At 32.2% G+C, this 22316-nt stretch overlaps 3 protein-coding genes across 5 annotated transcripts; 2 read left to right on the forward strand and 1 right to left on the reverse strand.

The window, feature by feature from the left end:
• Positions 1-5588: 5588 nt before the first annotated feature.
• LOC120348515 (uncharacterized) lies at positions 5589-7032 on the reverse strand. Its single transcript, XM_039418660.2, has 4 exons — positions 6880-7032; positions 6611-6799; positions 6274-6527; positions 5589-6136 (listed from the first exon to the last, which is right to left on the reverse strand). The coding sequence occupies exons 2-4, from the start codon at positions 6797-6799 to the stop codon at positions 6010-6012; spliced, it is 570 nt and encodes a 189-aa protein (XP_039274594.1). The 5' UTR covers positions 6880-7032; the 3' UTR covers positions 5589-6009.
• Positions 7033-10215: 3183 nt separating this feature from the next.
• LOC120348516 (uncharacterized) lies at positions 10216-11694 on the forward strand. The gene is made up of 4 exons (XM_039418661.2): positions 10216-10346; positions 10492-10674; positions 10751-11004; positions 11251-11694. The coding sequence occupies exons 2-4, from the start codon at positions 10492-10494 to the stop codon at positions 11375-11377; spliced, it is 564 nt and encodes a 187-aa protein (XP_039274595.2). The 5' UTR covers positions 10216-10346; the 3' UTR covers positions 11378-11694.
• A 7742-nt stretch (positions 11695-19436) lies between these two features.
• LOC120348098 (uncharacterized) lies at positions 19437-22160 on the forward strand. Of its 3 annotated transcripts, XM_078115318.1 has the most exons (5): positions 19437-19459; positions 19978-20031; positions 20106-20294; positions 20375-20628; positions 20965-22160. In XM_078115318.1, the coding sequence occupies exons 2-5, from the start codon at positions 20029-20031 to the stop codon at positions 21089-21091; spliced, it is 573 nt and encodes a 190-aa protein (XP_077971444.1). In that variant the 5' UTR covers positions 19437-19459; positions 19978-20028; the 3' UTR covers positions 21092-22160. The 3 variants fall into 3 exon arrangements, 2 of the variants coding, with proteins under 2 accessions (XP_077971444.1, XP_039274153.2); XR_005570168.2 differs by lacking the exon at positions 19437-19459 and having other exon boundaries at positions 19773-20031; positions 20375-20745; positions 20965-21102; XM_039418219.2 differs by lacking the exon at positions 19437-19459 and having other exon boundaries at positions 19778-20031.
• Positions 22161-22316: the final 156 nt, after the last annotated feature.

The raw sequence follows: 22316 nt of genomic DNA on the forward strand, positions 1-22316 counted from the left end.
CAATTGAAAAAATAAACACAGGAACAAACGAGGAAATTATTTGAAACGTAGTGGAAGTTTTAAAAACTTTCTGAAAGAACCGTATCGACGTAAAAAGCAATATTTTATACAGTGTTTTTATTATTGGTTCACTTTCCTAACACGTTGTAGGGCTCTTCACAGAGTTCATTAGGATCGCCTCTTTGAACAGCAAGACTACATATTCTCCATCCGTAAATTCTAAATTAAGAATTTCGTCGCAAATTAAAAACCTTTCTATATTTTATTACAGCTACATTATGTTTTTTCATGAACATTGACCAACAACAAAAATTTATCATAATTTTGACATATTACTTTGCCAACTCAACTAGTCTTAATGCACTCAAATACAGTTGGAAAAAAATTAACTTTGTAAAAACACAATGTAAAAGAAACTACAAAATATTCAAAATCGGTGATCTTTCACTTTTATCCTAATTGAAGTATTAGGTATAAATTTATTAGTAAATATTTTAAACTTATCGCATGGACGTCTTATCACCAATTCTATTAAAATTATCGGTATATTAAAAATAACTTTATGATATCAAACAGCACAAAACTATGAACATTCCAGTCATTTTATTGATTAAATAATCACCACGAAATTAACAAAATGTTAATAATAAAAGTTAGGGAGAGTGACGGTCTTGCTACACTTCATAAAACATTATTTTAAAAAATGTTTTTAATTCAGAAAAATTTTATCATTCTTTACCAAATGTTACAATGGGAGCATTGGCCATTTTTAGTGGAATAATGACATTAATATCCATACCCCAGACGACAACTAAGGACAACCCATGCCAGACACCGTCGAAGAAGCATTGAATAATAATCAGCAATATTATCTACAATCTATTTTAATACCTGCGATAAACAATTACAGAATTGGTGATAAGACGTCCATACGATAAGTTTAAAATATTTACTAATAAATTTATACCTAATACTTCAATTAGGATTAAAGTAAAAGAACACCGATTTTGAATATTTTGTAGTTTCTTTTATATTGTGTTTTTACAAAGTTAATTTTTTTCCCAACTTTATTTGAGTGCATTAAGACTAGTTGAGTTGGCAAAGTAATATGTCAAAATTATGATAAATTTTTGTTGTTGGTCAATGTTCATGAAAAAACATAATGTAGCTGTAATAAAATATAGAAAGGTTTTTAATTTGCGATGAAATTCTTAATTTAGAATTTACTGTTGGAGAATATGTAGTCTTGCTCCACAAATTTAAATCTGCCATCTGTTTACATATATAACTGAGCAACGTTTTTTTAGTATTGGGATAATTTCTGGCTGAGTGATTGATCATCAAGAAGGGGGAATTTTTCTCAACAATAGAGAAATTCTTAACTTGACAGACAACATATATCTATTGCATAAACCGGTGTTTTGAATCTGTAAGTATTTTTAATAACTATTGTTCTTGGATTATATAAATGCAACTTATTCATTTATCATCATGGAAACTACATACCTCACACTGAGTTACTGACATTCACTAGAATATTTTGCAAAGATTCATGTCCTGCCTATCTTCAATATGTATACACAACTATTCAATAACCCATAAAAATTGATTGCAGGGCCATTTGAATGTTTGAAGCCAGATTTATCGTTACGGTGCCCTTTTTATTGAATGAATTTAGTCGCATTTTTTCCTGTATTCAAAAATGAGAACAAACTTCTTCCATCTTTAATTAAAAAAGAACTAATATCATTCTTACTCTTCTTCCTAATACCTTTTTTCATCATTTTAACTCATTTTAACCTGCGTCATATCACAATGGAATTTTTATATGCGTTATAGACTTTACGTAAAAGTGACATACTTTAGATTTATATGATATATACTGATTCTATGCAATAACAAGTAAAATTCAGTTTGAACAAAATCAAATGGATCGAAACAAAAAAAACTTTATTCCGTCGAAAAAGTATATGGTCGACATGGCTACCCAAACAAAGCGAGTGATGGAAGTCTCAATAGCTCAGTTCTGATAACGCCCTGTGTTCACTTAAAAATCAAATCTTGTTTTAAGCAAGCGAGCTAGTAGCGTTCACTGCCCTGGATTTAAAACTCGAGCTGTTGCTGAATACCAACAAAGATATTCTGCTAGTCTGCGAGTCGAAAAGGGTTTATTTTTAGTACTTTCATAATCATAACTAACGCTAATACCATAATATATGATTGGAAATAATAACATTTGCTCTAACGTGGCCGGGGCTAGGGATTTGTGCAAAAAGATTTGTGTTTGAACTACCGTTTTGAATCAAGTTTTTACCTGTTCTGTTTAAAAATGGCTGATTTATTTGTTTCTTTTGTATGAAATAGGATAAAACGATAAAATGGATGATAAACTTGCTTATCGATTTTTATCCTTAACTTATTCTTCGAAATGACACGTGTACCGATGACTTGCTCGTATGCGCGCTCTCGAGCTGTAGCATAAGGCTTCACCACGTGTTAGAGTTGTGACCCACCAGATAACCAGGCAGTGAGATTTTCGATTTCAATTATGCTATTATGTAACGCTGTATGCCGCTTCGTTTGCCAACAACAGCGGTGGTCGGTACCGTGACGAAGTATCTATTAAAGGCCTGCAAAGAGAACGAAGAGAAAGTTGGATATGGCCCTTTACCGCAGGGGTCTCCAACTCAAAATATGTCACGGGCCCCTTTTTGAACTTTTTTGACCACGCGGGCCGCAATTCAACAAATTAGGTACAGAATTTATACACAAAAGATAACAAAAAAATATCTGAATGGTTTTGTTGAAATCACACCTGAATCTTTCGCCTAACGAGACAAGAAAGATTGCGTTTGTTTGCTAGTCGTAAGGCAGCATGCAAATGCTCATCCGTTAGTCGTGTGTTAGCTCTTATTGTTGAAAAAAATTGCTGAAAATTACTTCACAAGCCTTCAACACATACCATTTAATAAAGTTTTCTCCAACGAAAGGACGCGATGATTTCGCAATTATCTCACTTGTGGCAAAGCTTGTTTTCACGGAAGCTTCGGAAATTTTGTTTATGTCTGAGAAAAATCTTCTCTGTTTCATCAGCGAAAACTTTAATTTCGATACCTTTTCGTGACGAAATGTTTCATTATAGATAGGGCTGGGCATTTTCGAATTCCTTGTGATTTCAGAATCTAATCGAATAATTTTTATCGAATCGAATCGAATCTCGAATACTTGGAAATATATAATTGTAAGCGACTTTTTTATAGTAATTGGTCTTCTTAACAAATGAATTACTGAAGAAATTGAATAAATCACTCAGACAGATTACTGAGCGTTCACACAGAATGAGAAACACGATTTATCAATAACTCACTACAGAAAATAGTCATATGTTAGAATCGCGTTGAAAATATATGGCTTCAATTAAAAAAAATTTGAGAATTCACCTCGACCATTGGCGGAAAGAAAAAAACAAGATGGCGGCGATTCGAAATTAAACTCTGAACCTATTCGAATAATTCACTATTCGATTCGAATATTCGATTCGAAATGCCCAGCCCTAATTATAGACGGGGTATTTTTCCCTGTGTAATGGGTCGTAATGTAATCGGATTTTGTATTCCTTTCTAATAGCAATAATTGCACAACATATGAGACACTGAACCTTTTTAATATAGTTTCACACAAAATACAGATCCCCACTTCTTTTGAAATGTTCTGTGCTCTTCCGAACATTTACGCTTCTTGGACATTGCGTATGGTTTATTACGTCATAATAAACTTGTTTATTTCGTCATAATAACAACGCAAAATGAAATTATTGAATCACAATTTAATTATTAATTAACGTTTCCCCGACATTTAAACCTTGAAAGATTGTAGCTATTCAACGGTGAATTTGAGAGTGTTTTGGAGAGTTAGCAATTACAAATCGGCTCCCATGTTCAAACCTGTCATTTTTATGCAAAACAATAAACCACATGTCATTTTAGGCTAGTCTATCGGGGCGTTTGCGATTTGAATTATTGTAACTAAACTAAAGGTCCTCAGGAGATACAATGACAATTAAGTCATTTGATTTTCTACTAATTTTTGGAAACAAAACTAAAAACTGAAAAGTAACACACAAAACTATACCAAAAGAGGCAATCTATACAATCACGTTTGAATATATATATGTCTGAGCGAAAGAAGACTCTGATCGGCGCATAAATTCCAATTGTTACGTTATTGTTAACTCATTGCTGATTTGTAATTGTTACGGAAATAAACAAGGAAATCTATGCACGGGGAAACATCCACAGAATAAAATATGAACGTGGTAAAGTGAAATAACATGGGGGAAATTTCACTGTGTCCATTTTTTCGGACCTGACTCTTGTGTTGGAGATCCTTGCTCTACCGGATATACCAATCGATACAACGAAAGCTAGAACTCACTACAGGAAGGTTGTGTGCAAGTATTGCGACAAAAACGTGTTGTATTAGTAGATTGCATGATTGTGCATTCATACAAAAATCAATTTATGTTTACATTTTTATTATCCGATATATTCTGATGCTAAATTTTCATTGCCCAAGAAGACTAGTTATGAAATATTTAATACGCAATAGACCTCGGCGGTTAGCTCATTGGGTGAAATATTTATTAGGGACATGCTTGCTATCACTTGCTGACCTTTATAAACCAAGAACCAAAAAGTATCTTTCGTTTAAAAATTTGATGAACTTGACTTTTTGAGTCAAAAATGTATTAAATTAACGTAATTCATCAATTGAATTCATTCAAATGTTCAAAACCAACTGTTACTTGATGTTTCGTGAAACTCTGTTTCAACTCCATTACTAAAATTACAATAAAAAAGCTTTGACTCATATTTTGAATAATGTTTAAATGATTGACTAGTACTAGTATGACCAATAAAAACAATGGTGCAAATCTCTCTTGTTTGGATTTTATTGATGACTACCTCGTTATTTGTTGTGAAAACATTTATTTATCGTTTAATAATTTCTGTTAATGGCAAACAAAATGTAGTCAATGTTATTGCCTTATCATATGACTCGCTTACTTGCTATTATTTATTTTTTTGCAATTCATGACAATATGATCAAATCAATTTTATGAATACAGGTCTTTCACAATTATATTTATTCAAAATTATAATTTTTTATCAAATGGAAAGATGGATTTAATGGTATAATTGCAGAAAGTACTTTTAGACATTGAAATATGCATTCGAGATGGTTTGTTCCTCTATTTGATTTCTGTCTGAGTCAACTAATATTTCATAATTTGACTTTCCCTCTTTAGTACATCAGGACGAAATGATAAATGTAAAAAACGCGACGTCACATCACAAATGTTCCACTCTGACACTTTCTGACGCGTCATAAAGTTAGTGGTCTAATTCCATCCCATAATACACCCTTAATTAATTTTAGAATCCATAGCTCCCAGAAAAACTTCAAAGTAAAAAAACAATCTAATAGTCGCTTTTCTTTTTGTAGTTGAATTATGCGTGGCTGAGGAAGTCTGGCCTTGGTAGTAATTGGTCCTACAGAAATCCAATCGATAGCATTAGAAGAAAATCCTCATTTTTAAAACGTTTACTTATACAAGACAAATTAGAATTCATTGCATATATTTTTCAAACGCAGTAATAAATAAGAATGCAATAAAAATCAAAACATTAAAAAAGCTAGTAACATCATAAAAATAATTAAATATATATTGTATTCTTATTCTAGAGGCAGATTATATTATAAGTAATCAACTTCTGTATTAAAATCTCAGAACGAAACACTGGAAACGAATGACATTATAGCACAGGATTTATTATGTAAATTGCCGCCTTATACTAATATCGATTGCTTTCTTAATGTAAAACTATTGATATCAGGATTGAGCCATGTCTTCGTTAGGGATGTTTGGACACTCAAAATTGTATATGTAATGATTAAATGTCGTGTGTCTTGTCGTGCACCAAAGAAAATAAAGACTTAATTAGCTTTTCAACCGATAAGTGACATTGCCCTGTTGCATCTTTCGTTTGGGTTGTCTCTTCTTACAACGATGGATCTGCATTTGTTGATTTTGACGACTTTGCACGAAGGATGAACGTTTGTGAAATTCATGAATCTGTTAAAGATTGTTATATAATAAATTTAAGTATTGGGCATTGTTTGCACAAGACGAATTTATTCGCATTCACTCTCTAGCCTAGCCAACTCAAACATCTAAGTAATTCTCTGTATATAAGAATTATGAATACTAACCGGCTGCAACACCTCGATTTCTTCTCTGTGTAGTAATAGTAAACCATCTTATACGTGATCGGTTCAAAAGTACCGGTAGCCCAGTTATAGATTGGTGCTCTAGTCGGAGAACATTCTTTTGTATTCGCTTCTTCTCTTGGTATTTCAATATCTTCATCTGGAGTATAAGTTACAGGAGATTCGAATCTTGCAGACATCTGGCTCTTTTTAACCGATAAGTTTGGTTTCTTATTAACGGCTTCAAGGCATGCCAGCTGTAAATTTAAAAACAAAATATTAATTCACATAACAAGCAGCGCAGAAACTAGCTTGAAACAAAAATCGAAATACGACTTACCACAAACTTCTTTGTTGATATGCATTTACAAGTATAACATGAAACTGAATCTGGTCTCCATCTTTGCCCAACTTTATAAATTTTATCGTTCCCGTGTGAATTTGAGCAACCAGCTTCTTGATAGCAGTCCGCGGCAACGTATACAATTATACAAACAATTATACTGGCAATTGAAATTGATGATTTCATCTAGAATAAATAAAAGGTAAAGTATACGGAACAAGGCGGAAAAATTTCAAAATATTAAATAAAAAGGCAACCAAACATACCTTAGTTATCTAGTATTTGAGTGCTTCACTAATAAAGTAGTAGTAAAAGTTGTTAACTCGAAGTTACGAAGTTTGAAATGATTGTAAAATCCATTGGTCCCCTTTATAAGTATCGCGCACGTAGCTTCCGGGAATAGTCAGTCGGGAGAAAAGTTCGATACGAGACAATTAATATGTCAGTTCAGAGCAAAACGAGAGAAATTTTCATGTATCACTAATGAAGTGATTCGTTGAAATACTCTGTGAGAACGTGTCAACGTCGCAAGTGAGCGGACGTCATATGCATTTCGGGTCAGACAGATCCATCAGATATTATTTTTGATATAATAAATCTTTGACAACTATAAGAATTTTGATCAAAGACTTGGGAAAGAATTCAAATATCAATTAAAAACGAATATTGCAAAATCACACCAAATAAGAATATTTTCATTTCTCTATAAACTGCGCTTTTTCAATTCAACAGCAACTTTGATGTAATAATAGGCTTTGCAAATAATAAAACTAAAATTGTATTTGTCAATTTCTGCAAACAAGGGAAATTTTCAGCAAACAAATTGAAAAAAATTGATGAATGACTGACTAAATTAAATTTGGTTTAATTTACCTACGTCATATAAATTGGAAACCAATAAAATATTGTTTGTTATGAAAATTGAACTGGAAATTTTTCATGTGCGGCTACTGCGTCATATTTTTTAATCGCATCAAATTAATATTTACACAATTAAGCATGAATCATAAAAGAAACACACATTTTAAACGAGGATCGAATGTGGCTTACATATAATGTGTGTTTTCCTTCACGTGAAACGTGATAAAGCTGCGTAAATATTCAGGAAATTATTCTCATGCACATCATACTATGACGTACAAATCGAATCAATAATAATAATAGAAGTTACAATTTAAAGTTGCTGTTAAACAGGTAGGTATAACTAACTAAAACACGTGTTATAAAAACATGAACTTTTAAGATGTATCATATTTCCTGTACAACGAATGTGTGTTAATTTGCTAAATACTGCACGAAACCTATGACAATGGCGCCAAAAAGCAACTTATTTTCAACTTTACATTTTTGTTGCAATGATCTTGTGCTTTGCGCGGTGGCTGAAAACAATTTCGTATCAGATAGGAGATCTCGAGTTTATGTTCCAGTTTGTGCAGAATTTTATTTTTATTGATCGAAACAAGTCAAACATTTTCACAGAAATATAAAAAGAATAACGCTGAAAAACAAATTAGGTGCGTCAAATCTTTAGCCGGAGTTACCAATTGCAGCTGATTCATATATTTGCGTGTTTGTCAAAAGATATGAAATATTCAGAGAATGAAACGAATATTGACAACAAAAGTAATATAACATAGTTATTAGTAAAATTTTAAGCTTTCAGGTAAACAAGCTTGAGTATTTACGTAAATTACTGAGAATCTGCACGGAATCATAAAACCGTCATGCATTTCCACACGCAAGTTTCGAAGAATACGGTAGAGTTTTGAACGTCAAATTCAACGTAAAATATCAGCGATACAAATTTTATATGCTCACCAGTGAATATATTTAAATTGTATTTGGCTCCAGGCATCAATGCATGGGCACATAGAAATATTATAATATCGAACGAATTTAAACAACTAGCTAAATAACAGTTCTAGTAGTAAAAGCCACGTCACAAAGTACAATTTGGTAAGACAAAGTACGAATTTGGTAGGCCACACATGAAGGTTCCCAACCCTAACAACTGTCTGCATTTTACATTTAAATAGCTGGTTTAATGGATTTGGTCTTCTCAAGGCACAAATTGAAAAATTAATTTTCAATTTTAAAGGTAATTTTGTAGAAGTAATCAGGGCCGTAAATCACAATCAGACATTCGGTGATAGTCTCGTAGAACAAATTTGATTGTCAACATGTTAGTCTAATTCGTGTTTTAAAGAGCGACCTTTACATGGGTTTATTCTAGTTTGGGCGTAATCTGAGCGCACTATTGCTAATTATAAACAACTAGGTAGGCTTGTAACTTTTCAATGCAATTGCATATTTGAGCGTTACCGAGATCTCAAATTGTGCTGCATTTCTGGCGCGTGCGTATTCCAGGGAATAAGCCATAAAACAAAAAAGTGCAATCTCATGACTTATCAAATGTTTGTCATCTTAAGACCTTATATGAAAAGAACTTAATATGACAATTGTTATAGACGTACTTTACAATTGTTTGTACAAAATGCTTGACATACGTCAATACGAAAATAGATTTTGTATAATATTGAACTGATTTAGGAAGCAACCCAGACATAATGCTTAAGAATTCGTACTGAGAATTAGAATTAGCGACCAAAATAATTGAAATTTTCGTAGGTTAATATTTTTATACATGCCACTAAATTTGTATCGAACACTAAAATTAGAAATGCTGAAATATATTTGAAGTAAGGTATATTGCCATTGCAGAACCACTTTCCATCTTAGCGTCAAAATGAAATAAAGGAATACATGGTGCACGAATAGAGAAAATGCTACCCGACGAGTGAGACTCTAATTCCAGACCTTTCAAACTTGGTAGCTGTTTATACCTGAAAGTTTTGACCGGGTATCTAAAAAGTCATAATGAGTACTTACTATTCGTTGAAAAAATTTGTATCTTATTTTGATCAAAAAAAAATTATCGGTTTCCATCTAATGTTAATTATTTATACTTAGTTGAACAAATCCTCGGGCTATTATTGTAGTATAATTAATATTTTTGCCATATAAAATTAATTAGCTCTATATTTATATGTCATAAAACTATATAAAACGCATATGCGCTTAAAATAGATCAGAAACCATGAATATATTTATGCAAATAGGTAAAATGCTTATTGTTCGATATGAACACTGACAGGAGAAATAAATTATCACACAATTGATTTATCAAGAAATTGATGAAACATGATTTATTATTCATTTCTTGGATCTTCCGTAGCAAGATTACAATTATGTTACAGTTAAGTTACTTACGAGGAAGAGTTTCGGCAACACTGGCATTAGAAGCTATATAGACTTATAATAAATATCAACACTCAAGATTGAGCATTCATACAGAATCACCGCATTTGCTATGTTAATTAAACATTGGAAAAATGTCCAAAATACACAGTTTCGTGACTATATATTACTAACCTCAAATGTTAATTATCATATAAATATCTCTAAAAATCCTCGAAATGAAAGAGAGTTGTGTTTAGTGCTGACCTTCCGAAATTCTCTTTTTGATGGAAATAGATTGATACGTGATGCGATTTCTCCCACGTGACGTATAGCCGTAAGGTACGTGAACGGACTATATAAGCTAAGGTACGTGAACGGACTATATAAGCTGTAATATTGTCACCGATAATATCACATTTGAATTCGATTATCAACGAGAGGGAAAGCATAAATTCTTATTTTCGGCGAAGAACTAAGTAACCACTCAATAACGGTACGTATTTCAGATATTTGTATTTTCGAATGTCAAACTTGCAAAAAAAATGTAATTTTTTGAACCATATATACCTTACATGTAAGTAGCATTTGAGCTGTGTAATTGTGTAACGCTAATAAATATTTTCCATTTTACATTACAGATGAATTCCTGTATTATGATTTCACTGTTTGTTGCTACTGCCATTGTTTGTGTAAGTGCAGATTGCTACAGAGAAGATGGTTGCTCAAACACAAATGATAAAGAGTTCAGAATCGGAAAAAGATGGAAGCCAAAGTCCAATCCTTGTTATACTTGCAAATGTATAAAAACAAAGAAGTTTGTGGTAACTCATATACTTTATATGGAGCAATCTCTTACTGCTTTTGACATGATTGTAACATTTCTTTTATATTTTTCAGCTGGCATGTCTTGAAGCTGTGAATAAAAAACGGAATCTATCAGTTAAAAAAAGTCAATTGTCTGCAAGATTTGAATTCCCTGTAAATTTTGCTCCAGATGAGGATATTGAAATAACGGAGAAAGAAGCAAAAACAAAAGAATGTTCTCCGACTCGAGCACCAATCTATAACTGGGCTGTCGGTACTTTTGAACCGATCACGTATAAGATGGTTTACTTTTACTACAAAAGAAAGGAATCAAGATGTTGCAGTCGGTTAGTATTTACTATCTTAGGTTTTATGTACAATGAATATTTAGGGGCCTTTCTGTCGGCCCCCCGATGAAACTTAAAACAACGGGAGAATTTTCAACTCAATCCTCATATTTAGCTATGTATTTATATTTCACATATCTTCAAACAATGATATATTATTTAAAAAAAAATTCAAATACAGATTACATCAGAAATAATGTGTTTCATACAATTTTGTTATTCTCATCTTTAATTTTATATTCACAGATTCATGAATTTTACAAATGTCCATCTTTCATGTAAAGTTGTCAGAATCAGCAAATGCAGATCAATAGTTGTGAAAAGGGAAAATCCAAAAGAAAGATGTAACAAACCGATGTCGTTTACTGGTTGAAAAGTGATTTTTTTATATACTGAGCTCGTAAAAGTTATTTGCAATTGATTTTGTTCTTTGTCGTTGTTTATCGCTAAGCTAGTTTCAAATTTTATTTCTATGAAATTTTATTGTTGGAAATTTATAATGTTCATTCCACAAAAACCGGCCTTCTGCAAAAAATCATCCAGTTTCAAATTTAATTGTTTATCAGGTGATTTTTCTTATTAAAATATGCAATGTTTTGTTGTTTTTTATTTATTTTTATTTCTTACATTTCTTCGTTGTTTTTTCAAAAATTGTTTGAATAAATGAACCCGCATTAAAGCATGAAAGTACACTTACAAATAATGTTGGGAGGGACAAACAACAGCTTGACTATGGTATCCTTCGTTAGTCGGTAATGTGCCATTGATTAGTCAAATCAGATAAATAATATTTCTAATAAAATACCACAACGCTTTAGTTTGAAGAATATATAATCGAAAAGTTAATATAACTAAAATTAGTAATCGAAACAATCGTACAAACTAGTTTTGCAAAGATTACATAATTTTTGATGCCTTGGGAAAGTTGATGTTTGGATTCAGTATATAGAATAGATGTTGTGAGCGATCACAACCCAATATTTGCTAATTATACTTTCGTCCTTACCGAAGCTATGTCAGTAAATAGCAGCTAGTACAAAATTTGAAAAATATTAGGGACAGTATTTCTATAAAAAGTCAAAGGAAAACAAAATTTGACGAGTTATAAATTCTGAATTTAATCGGCGAAATTTGAAAAATATTAGGGACAGTATTTCTATAAAAAGTCAAAGGAAAACAAAATTTGACGAGTTATAATTTCTGAATTTAATCCTCATTGAAAACATGAGAAATGTACGACTAAAAGCACCGCTGCAAAAAATAAAGTGCTAGCGCCAAACTTATATTAGACGCCATGACGTTTACAAATCTTTAACTTGAACGGCGATTTACGCGCAAATTTTGCGTGGGGAAACATGCTTGTTAAAAGATTCAACTATACTCAAGTCAGTTACGTACAAGTTAGATAAAGCCTTTGGTATAACAATTATTTATGCAAATTTTTCATATATGTATCAAATACTCAAATCAAATTCATAATTAATTAATTTATCGTTGTAATAATTTCTCGCTCTATTATACTGAAGTCTAATCGGAATTTCCCGAATAAAAGAGAAACACAATTTTAAAATATGATTTATGTTTATTAAATGATGTGTTCGAAATGATTCGAAATTACAAAATATATATTCTTGGAGATAAAAATATCATATTTTGACTGAATCCTTACAAATTTTAATAATTTCATTGCAAAATACATTTTGAGTACCTAAGCAAAAAAACTGAAGCAGAAATAATATATGACAAAACTTCAAAGGGTCAAATTAATTCGCGGTGTACCCATTACTGACATTCAATTTTTTAAATATAGTTTTACATTGACTTGTCACAATCATTATTTAATTTAACCCAATTTAATTTAGTTTAAAAAATTTTCTACTAAAATATTTTATGGCTTTATTTTGAGTTTGAGATATCACACACTAAAACAATTAAGGGTAAATTTTAACAATGCAAAATTTTTGAAATGAAAGCTTATAGTCGCAAGATCCGTGAATTGAATGGCATTTCAATTTGGCATTTCAATTGACAAGGTAAATCTAATTAAATTACAATGTATCAAAACCATTACATTTAAATGAATGTTAAAATATCTTACTAAATTGACTGAAGTAAATGATAAATATTTCAAATTTCTGGAAATGTTTTAGGTTGTGTGCTTTTGATTTGATTAGATCTCGATTGCGAGTCGCTCATGTCAAACGCAATCAAGAGCTTTTGAAATATTCAGAGATACCTGAATTGAAATAATCGCGCTGACCCGGGTACTGTAAATTCTTAATATTGTCATTTAGAACACAACATACTGTATAGTATAAACTTGAATACGGCATCCAACGTGGAAAGAAAGGAATCATGAAGAGTCAGATATTTTTCGAATCGAAAATGTTCTGAACCAATTTTAGTTATAACTATATACTGACGTTTTTATAGACAAACTTCACTTTTAATCCGTGGCTCACATACATCTCCAATTTAAGCCACGCTTAACACGTCTCGGCGATGATCTTCCTTCGGCCTAGGGATGATTGCTGATGCTGTATTAATTAGAATCGCACCCACATCATGTTTGAACGTGCACAGTTGTAATGCGTCCATTGCGCCTATAATTTAGTCTGTTCTGTGATTTGGAGTTTTTTTGCTCTAAAATTGTGGATCAATTTGAATACCAAACGTAATAAATGCCGCTCCGACAAATTGAAAACTGATAAATATGATTTGTACGATTTTTTTGAAATTTCCACAAATTTTTCGTGAATAATTTGAGAAATTACCAATGAAATATCTGTATGACACTACTTTTAAAAATTGTGTATCAAATATGAAGTGAGTCCTATATATATGGGTGTTGCAGAAGCATTGGGTTTTGGCGATGTATAAATGAAAATTAAGATGAATAACCGGATGTTTGCAATGTGTAAAAATTGAGTGGAAGCTACAAAAAAAAATCCAATTCCTATCTAGTTATATACGAGTTTATAAATAGCCACAAAAGTGAACATTATATCTTTCTAGTTATTAGTATTATACGATGTTGTTAATTGTAATTAAAAATGATTTATAAACTATAAATTATGACTCAATTTTTATATAGTCATGACTGATTACTTAGTTGAAATAATGCTCGGGCTATTATTATTTTAGTATAAATGGTATTTTCATCATATAAATCCAACTGAACGCCTAAATTTATAAGCCATAAAGTTAATGAAAACACGTATGCGCTTAAAATAGACAAGAAACTATATTTGTGATAATAATTAAAATGTATACCGAACGGATTGTATACTGAAAGGAGAAAATAATTTATGACAAAAAAAACAGTTCACCGCGATATAGTTAGGAATATGAATATATTAAATTGGTTGCTTTGGGATTCCTCGCATCCGAGTCACAAATGTTAACACTTTGCTTACGGAAAAGGTGAAAGCATCACTGGTGTTGCAGATAGATTTCTTACTGCGATAGAAACGCTAATGAATACCGGCACTGAAGACCGATCATCTGCAACAAATTGCGGCCATCTTCATGCCAAACATATAAAATATACCCGAGTGACATATAGGCTTGCACGTAATTGACAAAAATCAATTCCGTAATTACGGCAAAATCAATTACGTAATGACCCCGTAATTGCGATATTTTTCCACGCATTTAAACCCATCGTAACAACCCATTGAATCCACTTTTTTTCCGAATAGGACATTGAAGTTGGGTTTTCATATTCTTGGCAGTACTACACGCCGGCGGCAGATGTTAAAGACAACTATCAAGGAGTGAATTCAAATTAATTTTATTCTGATTTTTATCTTTTGTGTTAGCTTTGGTTTTTCTTTATCACCTTCGCAAATTAACCGTCCCATTTTTATGCGATCAATTTTATTTTATCATTACCGACACTGGTATACGGATATTTATGGAAACGATAGTTTTTTAAAACCACCTTAGTACTGAATAAAAATTACGGGTTTCTAATTTATTAACCAACGACGAGCGTATTCTCTCATTTGATTATACTTGCGATTTCCTCGCGACGAAGACTTGTTTTTGCAGCGTTTTCTGCATTATCCGACATTAATGCCTTGTTAGCATTTTTATAATAATAATTATTGATGTCGACTTATTGACGATATTCCGATTACCATGCTTCATTTTACATTCAATCATTTCGCGGACTGAATGTTTATAACATTATTTGCGATAAATTTAGATCAAATATTATTTATTTGCGTATAATTTAAATACCGAACTTATATGACATGCCTTCTCCGAAAATACAAAGTTATATCGCAAAACAATGCATTTTGTGACATTTATTTTACACTCATAACATTTATTTGCTAACTCAAGTCGGCGATCCTATCGGCCAAGATTGACAAAAGTTTGGTCGAGTGCCGGTGGTATTCAAGTCGACGATAAATCAAAATAAGTTGCCGCATTTGGTAAGACAGTTAATCATATATGGCCGAAATATTGAGAGGAATTGTGAAAAACATCATGAGCAAGGCCAAGTCCGGACTGATATATAAGATAAAACCGTTAACAGAACATCAAGATTTTGTAATAGAAAATGGATCTCGCACAGAATAAACACACAGGCTCATATTTGATTATATATGATAGCAGTTAAATTTTCAACGGTCCGCGAGGAATCCGTCGTTTTGGTTCATTACGCAATCTCTCTTTTGTCATCAAATTGCTATTTGATAAGCGCGACATTAATTATCACGGCGAGGTATTGGCGCGAGTGATCAATCGCTCTTTTCGCTTATTTGGTTCCAATTCGTCGCGAAAGCTCTTCGTTAAATTTCACAAGATCGTCGTGTTGAAAGGTTATGGATATTTTCCTGTTTATACCCCAAGTCTGAAATGAAACAGCCAAAAACAATATGATATTCCATGTTCATATATCAAGTGTTGATATTAACAATAAAGAATGGTTAAGCATTGCTAATCCACACTTGGCGGGGAATTCCCACTATTCAAACGCGTGAATATAAAATAGAAACGGAACATATATATCATAAGTAACGGAAAACTGGAACAAGTAAATAATAAATAAAAGTAAAATGGATACAAATGTTTGATAGGCCATGTTTGATAGATTGATCTCCTGCGTTCATTAGTCATTTCACCCGAAGAAGTTGAAACCGGGCGTGTTAGCGTCCATCGGTCTTAACACAATTCTATCCCTTATCTATGGTTAAGTTGCGGGAGAAGTTAAAACCAGGTGTGTTGACGTCAAACGACCCTACTCAGTTCTTCCCCCATTAACTAACTAATAATTTACATTGGACACGCCAGATAAGTTGATAATAGGTTAGTAAATGGCAACGCGGCATGCCTTCCTTCACCTACGTAGCAAGAGAGAGAAAAACGGCTGCGAATACCGGAACTCTAACTTCTTCTACTTGTTGAGCTTTCATTTTTCGCAATCGACGAAATTGACTGCTTTGAAGAAAGCTCGTTTCAATGCAATAATTACGACTTTACGTAATTCGTAACTTCCCTTCCGTAACTCCAAATAATTACGTAATTCCGTAAATCCGTAAATTACGTGCAAGCCTAGTGACATATATTCATGACTTTATTTGGAAATTGTTATGCGAGACAAAAAACAGTTCAACGCTATATAGTTAGGAATATGGATATATTAAATTGGTTGCTTTGGGATTCCTCGCATCCGAGTCACAAATGTTAACACTTTGCTTACGGAAAAGGTGAAAGCATCACTGGTGTTGCAGATAGATTTATTTCTGCGATAAAAACGCTAATGAATACCGGCACTGAAGACCGATCATCTGCGACAAATCGCAGCTCTCTTCATGTCAAACATTTAAAATATATCCGAGTGACATATTTTCATGACTTTATTTGGAATTTGTTATAATAGTTACCGATAGGTATTTAAGATATTTATATTTTTGGAAATGTCGAAATTGCCAAAACAAAATGTGCTTTTTTGACTACTCGTTGCCGATCGACGCTTGAGATTAAACATATTTGCGCTGTTGAGTAATTGTAAAATACTAATAAATATTTCAATTAGAAATGAAATATTCAAACACAAAAATAAAAAATATAGAATTACACAAACACGGAAGCCGGTGTCGAATCCTTATTCTATTGGCAAAAAGTTAAAAAAAATATATTAATTTTTAACGTCATGCAGTAATATTTATTAGTTTATCAATTAAAAAAACAAGTCTGTAAGATTCGAATCACCAGTAAATTATACTCCAGGTGAAACTATCAAAATATTAAAAAAGAAAATAAAAAACTCAGACTTGACTCGAACCTCAGATTACAACTGGTCCTTTATACCGATTACCGATCGTAACGACATGTTTGAGATGGTTATGTTGTGATGAACATTGAAAGAATAGATAGTAATAATTCAGGAGTGAATTTTATTTTTGATTTTCACTTAACAGATTAATGTATTTCACCAACGTGCATTCTCCGTGTTGAGTTATAAAAATCAGCAAATCAGCAAGTGTAGATCAATAGTTGTAAAAACAGAAAACCTATAAAAAATGTATGCTAATCAATATCGCAATATAACTATGTGAGGTTAGAGGAAACATATTTTTCCGATTCAACTACCTAAATCACAAATACCAATCTCAAACAAACTTACAAACAACGTTCTGTAATTACAGCCCAATAGCAATATTATTATATGATGAAATTTTAGCATAAAATTATGACCATTTTGCCAACGAAATATACAAGGAACTTGAAATATGGAGTTTATTTAATCACGAAATCACCTTCAGGTATAAATTAAGTTAAGTTAGATATCCATAATTTCTGAAATATTATAGTATATAATACACTGTTCGTGCGAGACTTACACTTACTGCAACTATTTAGGTCTTAGGATATTTAATTGAATCTTTGGTTTTCGCTTGGTAACGAAAATGTGCGGAAACATTCTTGTTCGAAGATAATCAATTGTACCTGAGTCAGTTTTTCCCAAAATGGAGGCGACCAGTATAGAGACCTTTCTATGTTTGTTAATTAAATGTAATGTGCGGTGTAATTTTGGATCATTTTGTTTAGCCTGTGTATATCACATACATGGTATTTAATATGTTTCGATTATATTTATATATATAAATTACTAAGAATTATGTTTTCTGATAATAACTGTCTTTACTAATATTCAACACCCACATCAACCAGTGTTGGTTCAATGCTTCTTTTTTCAATTTTATTTTGATATAAACTTAAATTAGATCTGAACATGAATCCTCAGATATATCATGCGACTTTCTTGACCTTAATTAAAGATAATCGTCGTCATGAACTGAGTTCTTACGCAGTATGCTACGTAATATTACTAAATTATGTACCAAGTTTCAATTTCCGCCGGAAAAGAAAGTAATTTTAAAACTACGGATATGAAATAATGGTGAAATAACGGGTTACTATTGCGTAGAAGTCCAATGTCATTTTCATTTTTTCGCGTCGCTTATAGACGTAGTTTCCGCCGGAATATCACGTACTTTTTAACATGCGGAAATTTGTAACATGCTTTGAAATGACGATTTTTGCAAACGTGATATCCTTGCGTCTTAATCAAATTTATTTTGTTAATATTATTCTACTTCTTTACGTAGATGAATGTAATTGACGTTGATCGACGGTCTTCACTAATTGTTCATTATAACTAAACGTCATTCTCAGATCACTTGCATATCCGCCAAATATATCCATTTCTTATATAACAATTGCAAAATGCAAAGCACTGATGGCCTGTCTATTTATTTTGTAAGTTTTACCGCCTTTTGATTCGTAGCCGAACTCAGTCAGAGGGTCCAACGCTCATTGCAAGCCCTGAGCAGCTGGATACCATTGTCATAGTTTTGGATATCGCTTGAAAAAGAATATCCTGAGCTCAGTGACAAATTTATTAAATTACTGCTGATTTGTTGTACAACTTACTTTTGTTAGAAACGCTTTTGATCGTTATCTCTCATCAAGACATAATCGGAGAAATCGTATGGAAGTCAACGCTCTTTTTCGCCATGCAGGAACTTCATTGGAACCGCGTTTAACACGTATGATATCGAAAGGACAGCAGCAAATTTTCCATTGAATTGAATCACCAGCTTTTAAATTGCATACTTTTGTCGTAATTACATTCGTTTAATTTTGTTTCTGGGTGGATTTTGAGGGTTCACCGGCCAGCAGAATTAGTTTTGAAACTTTACCGGTCAGCAATCTAAAAGAGGTTGAAAACCACTGATATATACTATTATGCAAAGATTCCTAAAATCCCTAATTAGATATGAAATACTAAATAAAATACTAGTATTCATCAGCAAATGGTAGCAGAAAGACAAACATTAATCAAAATGTATATCCTTGGTGCAATAGTGTGCAGGTGCAATCGTCGTGGGTTCAAATGTAATGGAACCTTATTTTTTGCATAATTCAAGCAAGATAGGTATATATATTTTACTAGAAACTAATAATACGGACTATATTTTGGTTGATTGCGTTTTGCCAACTTAAACCCACCAATGGGTAGGTATAGTGGGTGCGTTCCTCAATAATTCTATAAGATAGCAATCCAAACGCCCACCTATTATCTGTCACATCATTTCGGGTATCAATGCCAATCTACTACTTGTTGCTTATGATCATATAGTACCTATGTTACCAAATATGGCTTGCGTGGTGAAGTAATCACAGTTTAAACGTTGTAATCTTGATTTTATCTGCTCATGTCAACAAATTATTCAGTTTACCACACAAATTAGGAGCGGCTACTCTGGGAGTGGTTATATTTAAATTTCTCCATTGCCCTTCATAAATTCTCTCGTTTTCACATGTAATAGTAAAATGTATGATATTTCTCCTTCGATATATCTCCCAAATGACGTAGTGTCGACCGATATACTAATTGAAGGTATAAAAGACTGCTTAATTTTTCACCTAATCCATTCCAATTTCATTCTCCAGCTGAACAGTGACGGAGTTATCAATACTTTCAGCTCAAAACATTACATCAAAATGGTATGCTTTCATTTAATTCAATTATTATTATTATCTTGGGATCTACAAACAAACATTTGAACATTGTGTTGCAGATGCATTTACATATTGCAACAATATTCTTGGTAGCATGTACGATTTCATGCATCACTGCTGACTGTTACATAGACAATGGTTGTCCAAATACAAAAACGAAGAAAAAAGAATATAGAATCGGGCAAAGATGGAGACCAAACTCAGATCCATGTTATACATGTAAATGTGTAAAATCAAAAGAATATGTGGTGAGTTATATTTATAAAGATTGAATATGTTACTTATCAATGAAACGATATAACGGATTTTTTTATTTAATATTTTACAGTTAGCATGCCTTGAAGCCATAAATCAGAAACCGAAACTGTCGTTTAAAAAAAGTGAATTGATTGCAACTTTTGAATCAACGATAAGATACGCTGCGGATGAAGAAATGGAAATAAATGAAAGAGAAGTTAAAACGAAACAATGCAGTCCAATTCGAGCACCAGTCTACAACTTGTCTACCAGCAAGTTTGAATCAATTACATACAAAACAGTTTATTATTTCTACACAAGAAAAGAATCAAGATGTTGCAGTCGGTTAGTGCTATTCGTATATTTAAGATAACGACCATGTTGATTATTGTACACTATACTTCCTCTTCTGACAACTCCATGAAACAAGGTACTTGCCACAAAGCGAAGCTGCTGAATTTGGTAAGCATACAATGATAATGAATTCAATAATATAATATTAGCCTATAGCCCAATATCCCATTCGGTATACCCATCCTTTAGTTGTAGTAAATGTAAATCAGCGTATTGTAACCTATACATTAGCCTTATTGAAAATAACAAATACGCCAGGATATATCCGTTACGGATATCACATAGTGTAAATATTCCTTATTGTCATTGTTTCCTTAATTTTTTCAGATTTTCGTATTTCACTAACGTTCACGCGTCCTGTAAAGTCGTTAAAATCGGCAGGTGTAGGTCAAAACTTGTCAAAAAGGAAAATCCAAAAGAAAGATGCAACATGCCAATGGCATTGATTGGCTGAAGCGATTCTTGATTTTCAATCACCATCAACTACCAAATTCAACGAGGCAATATACATTTAGCTGTCATAATCACTGCCAGAATCTTCGTATTATTTCATGTCTAATAACAAATTACTGGTGAATGTGTCTTATGTTCCAAGAAAAGTGGACAAAAATGTTGACACTTTTTCATCTGTCGGGCATGTTTTCGCACGCAATAAGTATATTTCTATATCTTTTCAAGTTAATGCAACAGTGCTATTCTTTGTTCTTCTTTATTATTTTGTGTTACTATTATAGCCTGTTTTTTTTTGGTTTGGTGTTTAGGTAGGATCAATCACCATCAACTACCAAATTCAACGAGGCAATATACATTTAGCTGTCATAATCACTGCCAGAATCTTCGTATTATTTCATGTCTAATAACAAATTACTGGTGAATGTGTCTTATGTTCCAAGAAAAGTGGACAAAAATGTTGACACTTTTTCATCTGTCGGGCATGTTTTCGCACGCAATAAGTATATTTCTATATCTTTTCAAGTTAATGCAACAGTGCTATTCTTTGTTCTTCTTTATTATTTTGTGTTACTATTATAGCCTGTTTTTTTTTGGTTTGGTGTTTAGGTAGGCCTACTTGAAACTGTTTCAAATGTGCCTCAATCGCTAATTAGGAGATTAGGTTTGTGTAAGATTTTTTTTTTGTGGTAACTATTTTGTCTGAACGCCGAGAATATAAGAAACATCCTGCAAAAAATAATGTTCATGTGTACTTGAAAGAAAAAAAAAAAACGTTTGAACAAATTAAAGCTAATAAAGATATATCTGCTTGTTAGCGTGACTATTCTACTTTGGTGTTAATAAACAATATATTCACCAACACGGATATTCTGTTAGTAATAAAGTCATATTTGTTTTATGGTCCCTTAGGACATTTAAATGCTATGGTAGTCTAGTGAAAAAATATTTTATTATAAATTGTCTCATAGCATCAAATATATTTTTGAACTTGTATACATGTGTACTGTTATGAAGATGGCAATTTTGATTTTACAACAGCTACATATTTTGTGTAATGCCAATAAAGTGTAGCAATATCTTTAAGACATATTCTTGATAAACGATTTTCCTAGTTTTTTGGACTGAATGGAAAATGTTGAAAAGTATCGAAATCTCCGATAAGTTTGTTATAAAAATGCAAAAAATAGAGCTAGTGATGGTGACAAAAATGTGACAAATCGAAATAC

This window comes from Styela clava, chromosome 1 (genome assembly GCF_964204865.1).
Source record: "Styela clava chromosome 1, kaStyClav1.hap1.2, whole genome shotgun sequence".
NCBI classification, from domain to species: domain Eukaryota; kingdom Metazoa; phylum Chordata; class Ascidiacea; order Stolidobranchia; family Styelidae; genus Styela; species Styela clava.

What these genes read in the sequence shown, in the direction of transcription:
- LOC120348515 (XM_039418660.2), bottom strand. Translation starts at nt 6,799, where the DNA reads ATGAAATCATCAATTTCAATTGCCAGTATAATTGTTTGTATAATTGTA. An exon ending in TATCAACAAAGAAGTTTGTG is followed by an intron (nt 6,528 to 6,610) that starts GTAAGTCGTATT and finishes TTAAATTTACAG; the next exon opens with CTGGCATGCCTTGAAGCCGT. An exon ending in AAATCGAGGTGTTGCAGCCG is followed by an intron (nt 6,137 to 6,273) that starts GTTAGTATTCAT and finishes AATCTTTAACAG; the next exon opens with ATTCATGAATTTCACAAACG.
- LOC120348516 (XM_039418661.2), top strand. Translation starts at nt 10,492, where the DNA reads ATGAATTCCTGTATTATGATTTCACTGTTTGTTGCTACTGCCATTGTT. An exon ending in TAAAAACAAAGAAGTTTGTG is followed by an intron (nt 10,675 to 10,750) that starts GTAACTCATATA and finishes TATATTTTTCAG; the next exon opens with CTGGCATGTCTTGAAGCTGT. An exon ending in GAATCAAGATGTTGCAGTCG is followed by an intron (nt 11,005 to 11,250) that starts GTTAGTATTTAC and finishes TTATATTCACAG; the next exon opens with ATTCATGAATTTTACAAATG.
- LOC120348098 (XM_039418219.2), top strand. Translation starts at nt 19,858, where the DNA reads ATGTATGATATTTCTCCTTCGATATATCTCCCAAATGACGTAGTGTCG. An exon ending in CAAAACATTACATCAAAATG is followed by an intron (nt 20,032 to 20,105) that starts GTATGCTTTCAT and finishes ATTGTGTTGCAG; the next exon opens with ATGCATTTACATATTGCAAC. An exon ending in GAATCAAGATGTTGCAGTCG is followed by an intron (nt 20,629 to 20,964) that starts GTTAGTGCTATT and finishes TAATTTTTTCAG; the next exon opens with ATTTTCGTATTTCACTAACG.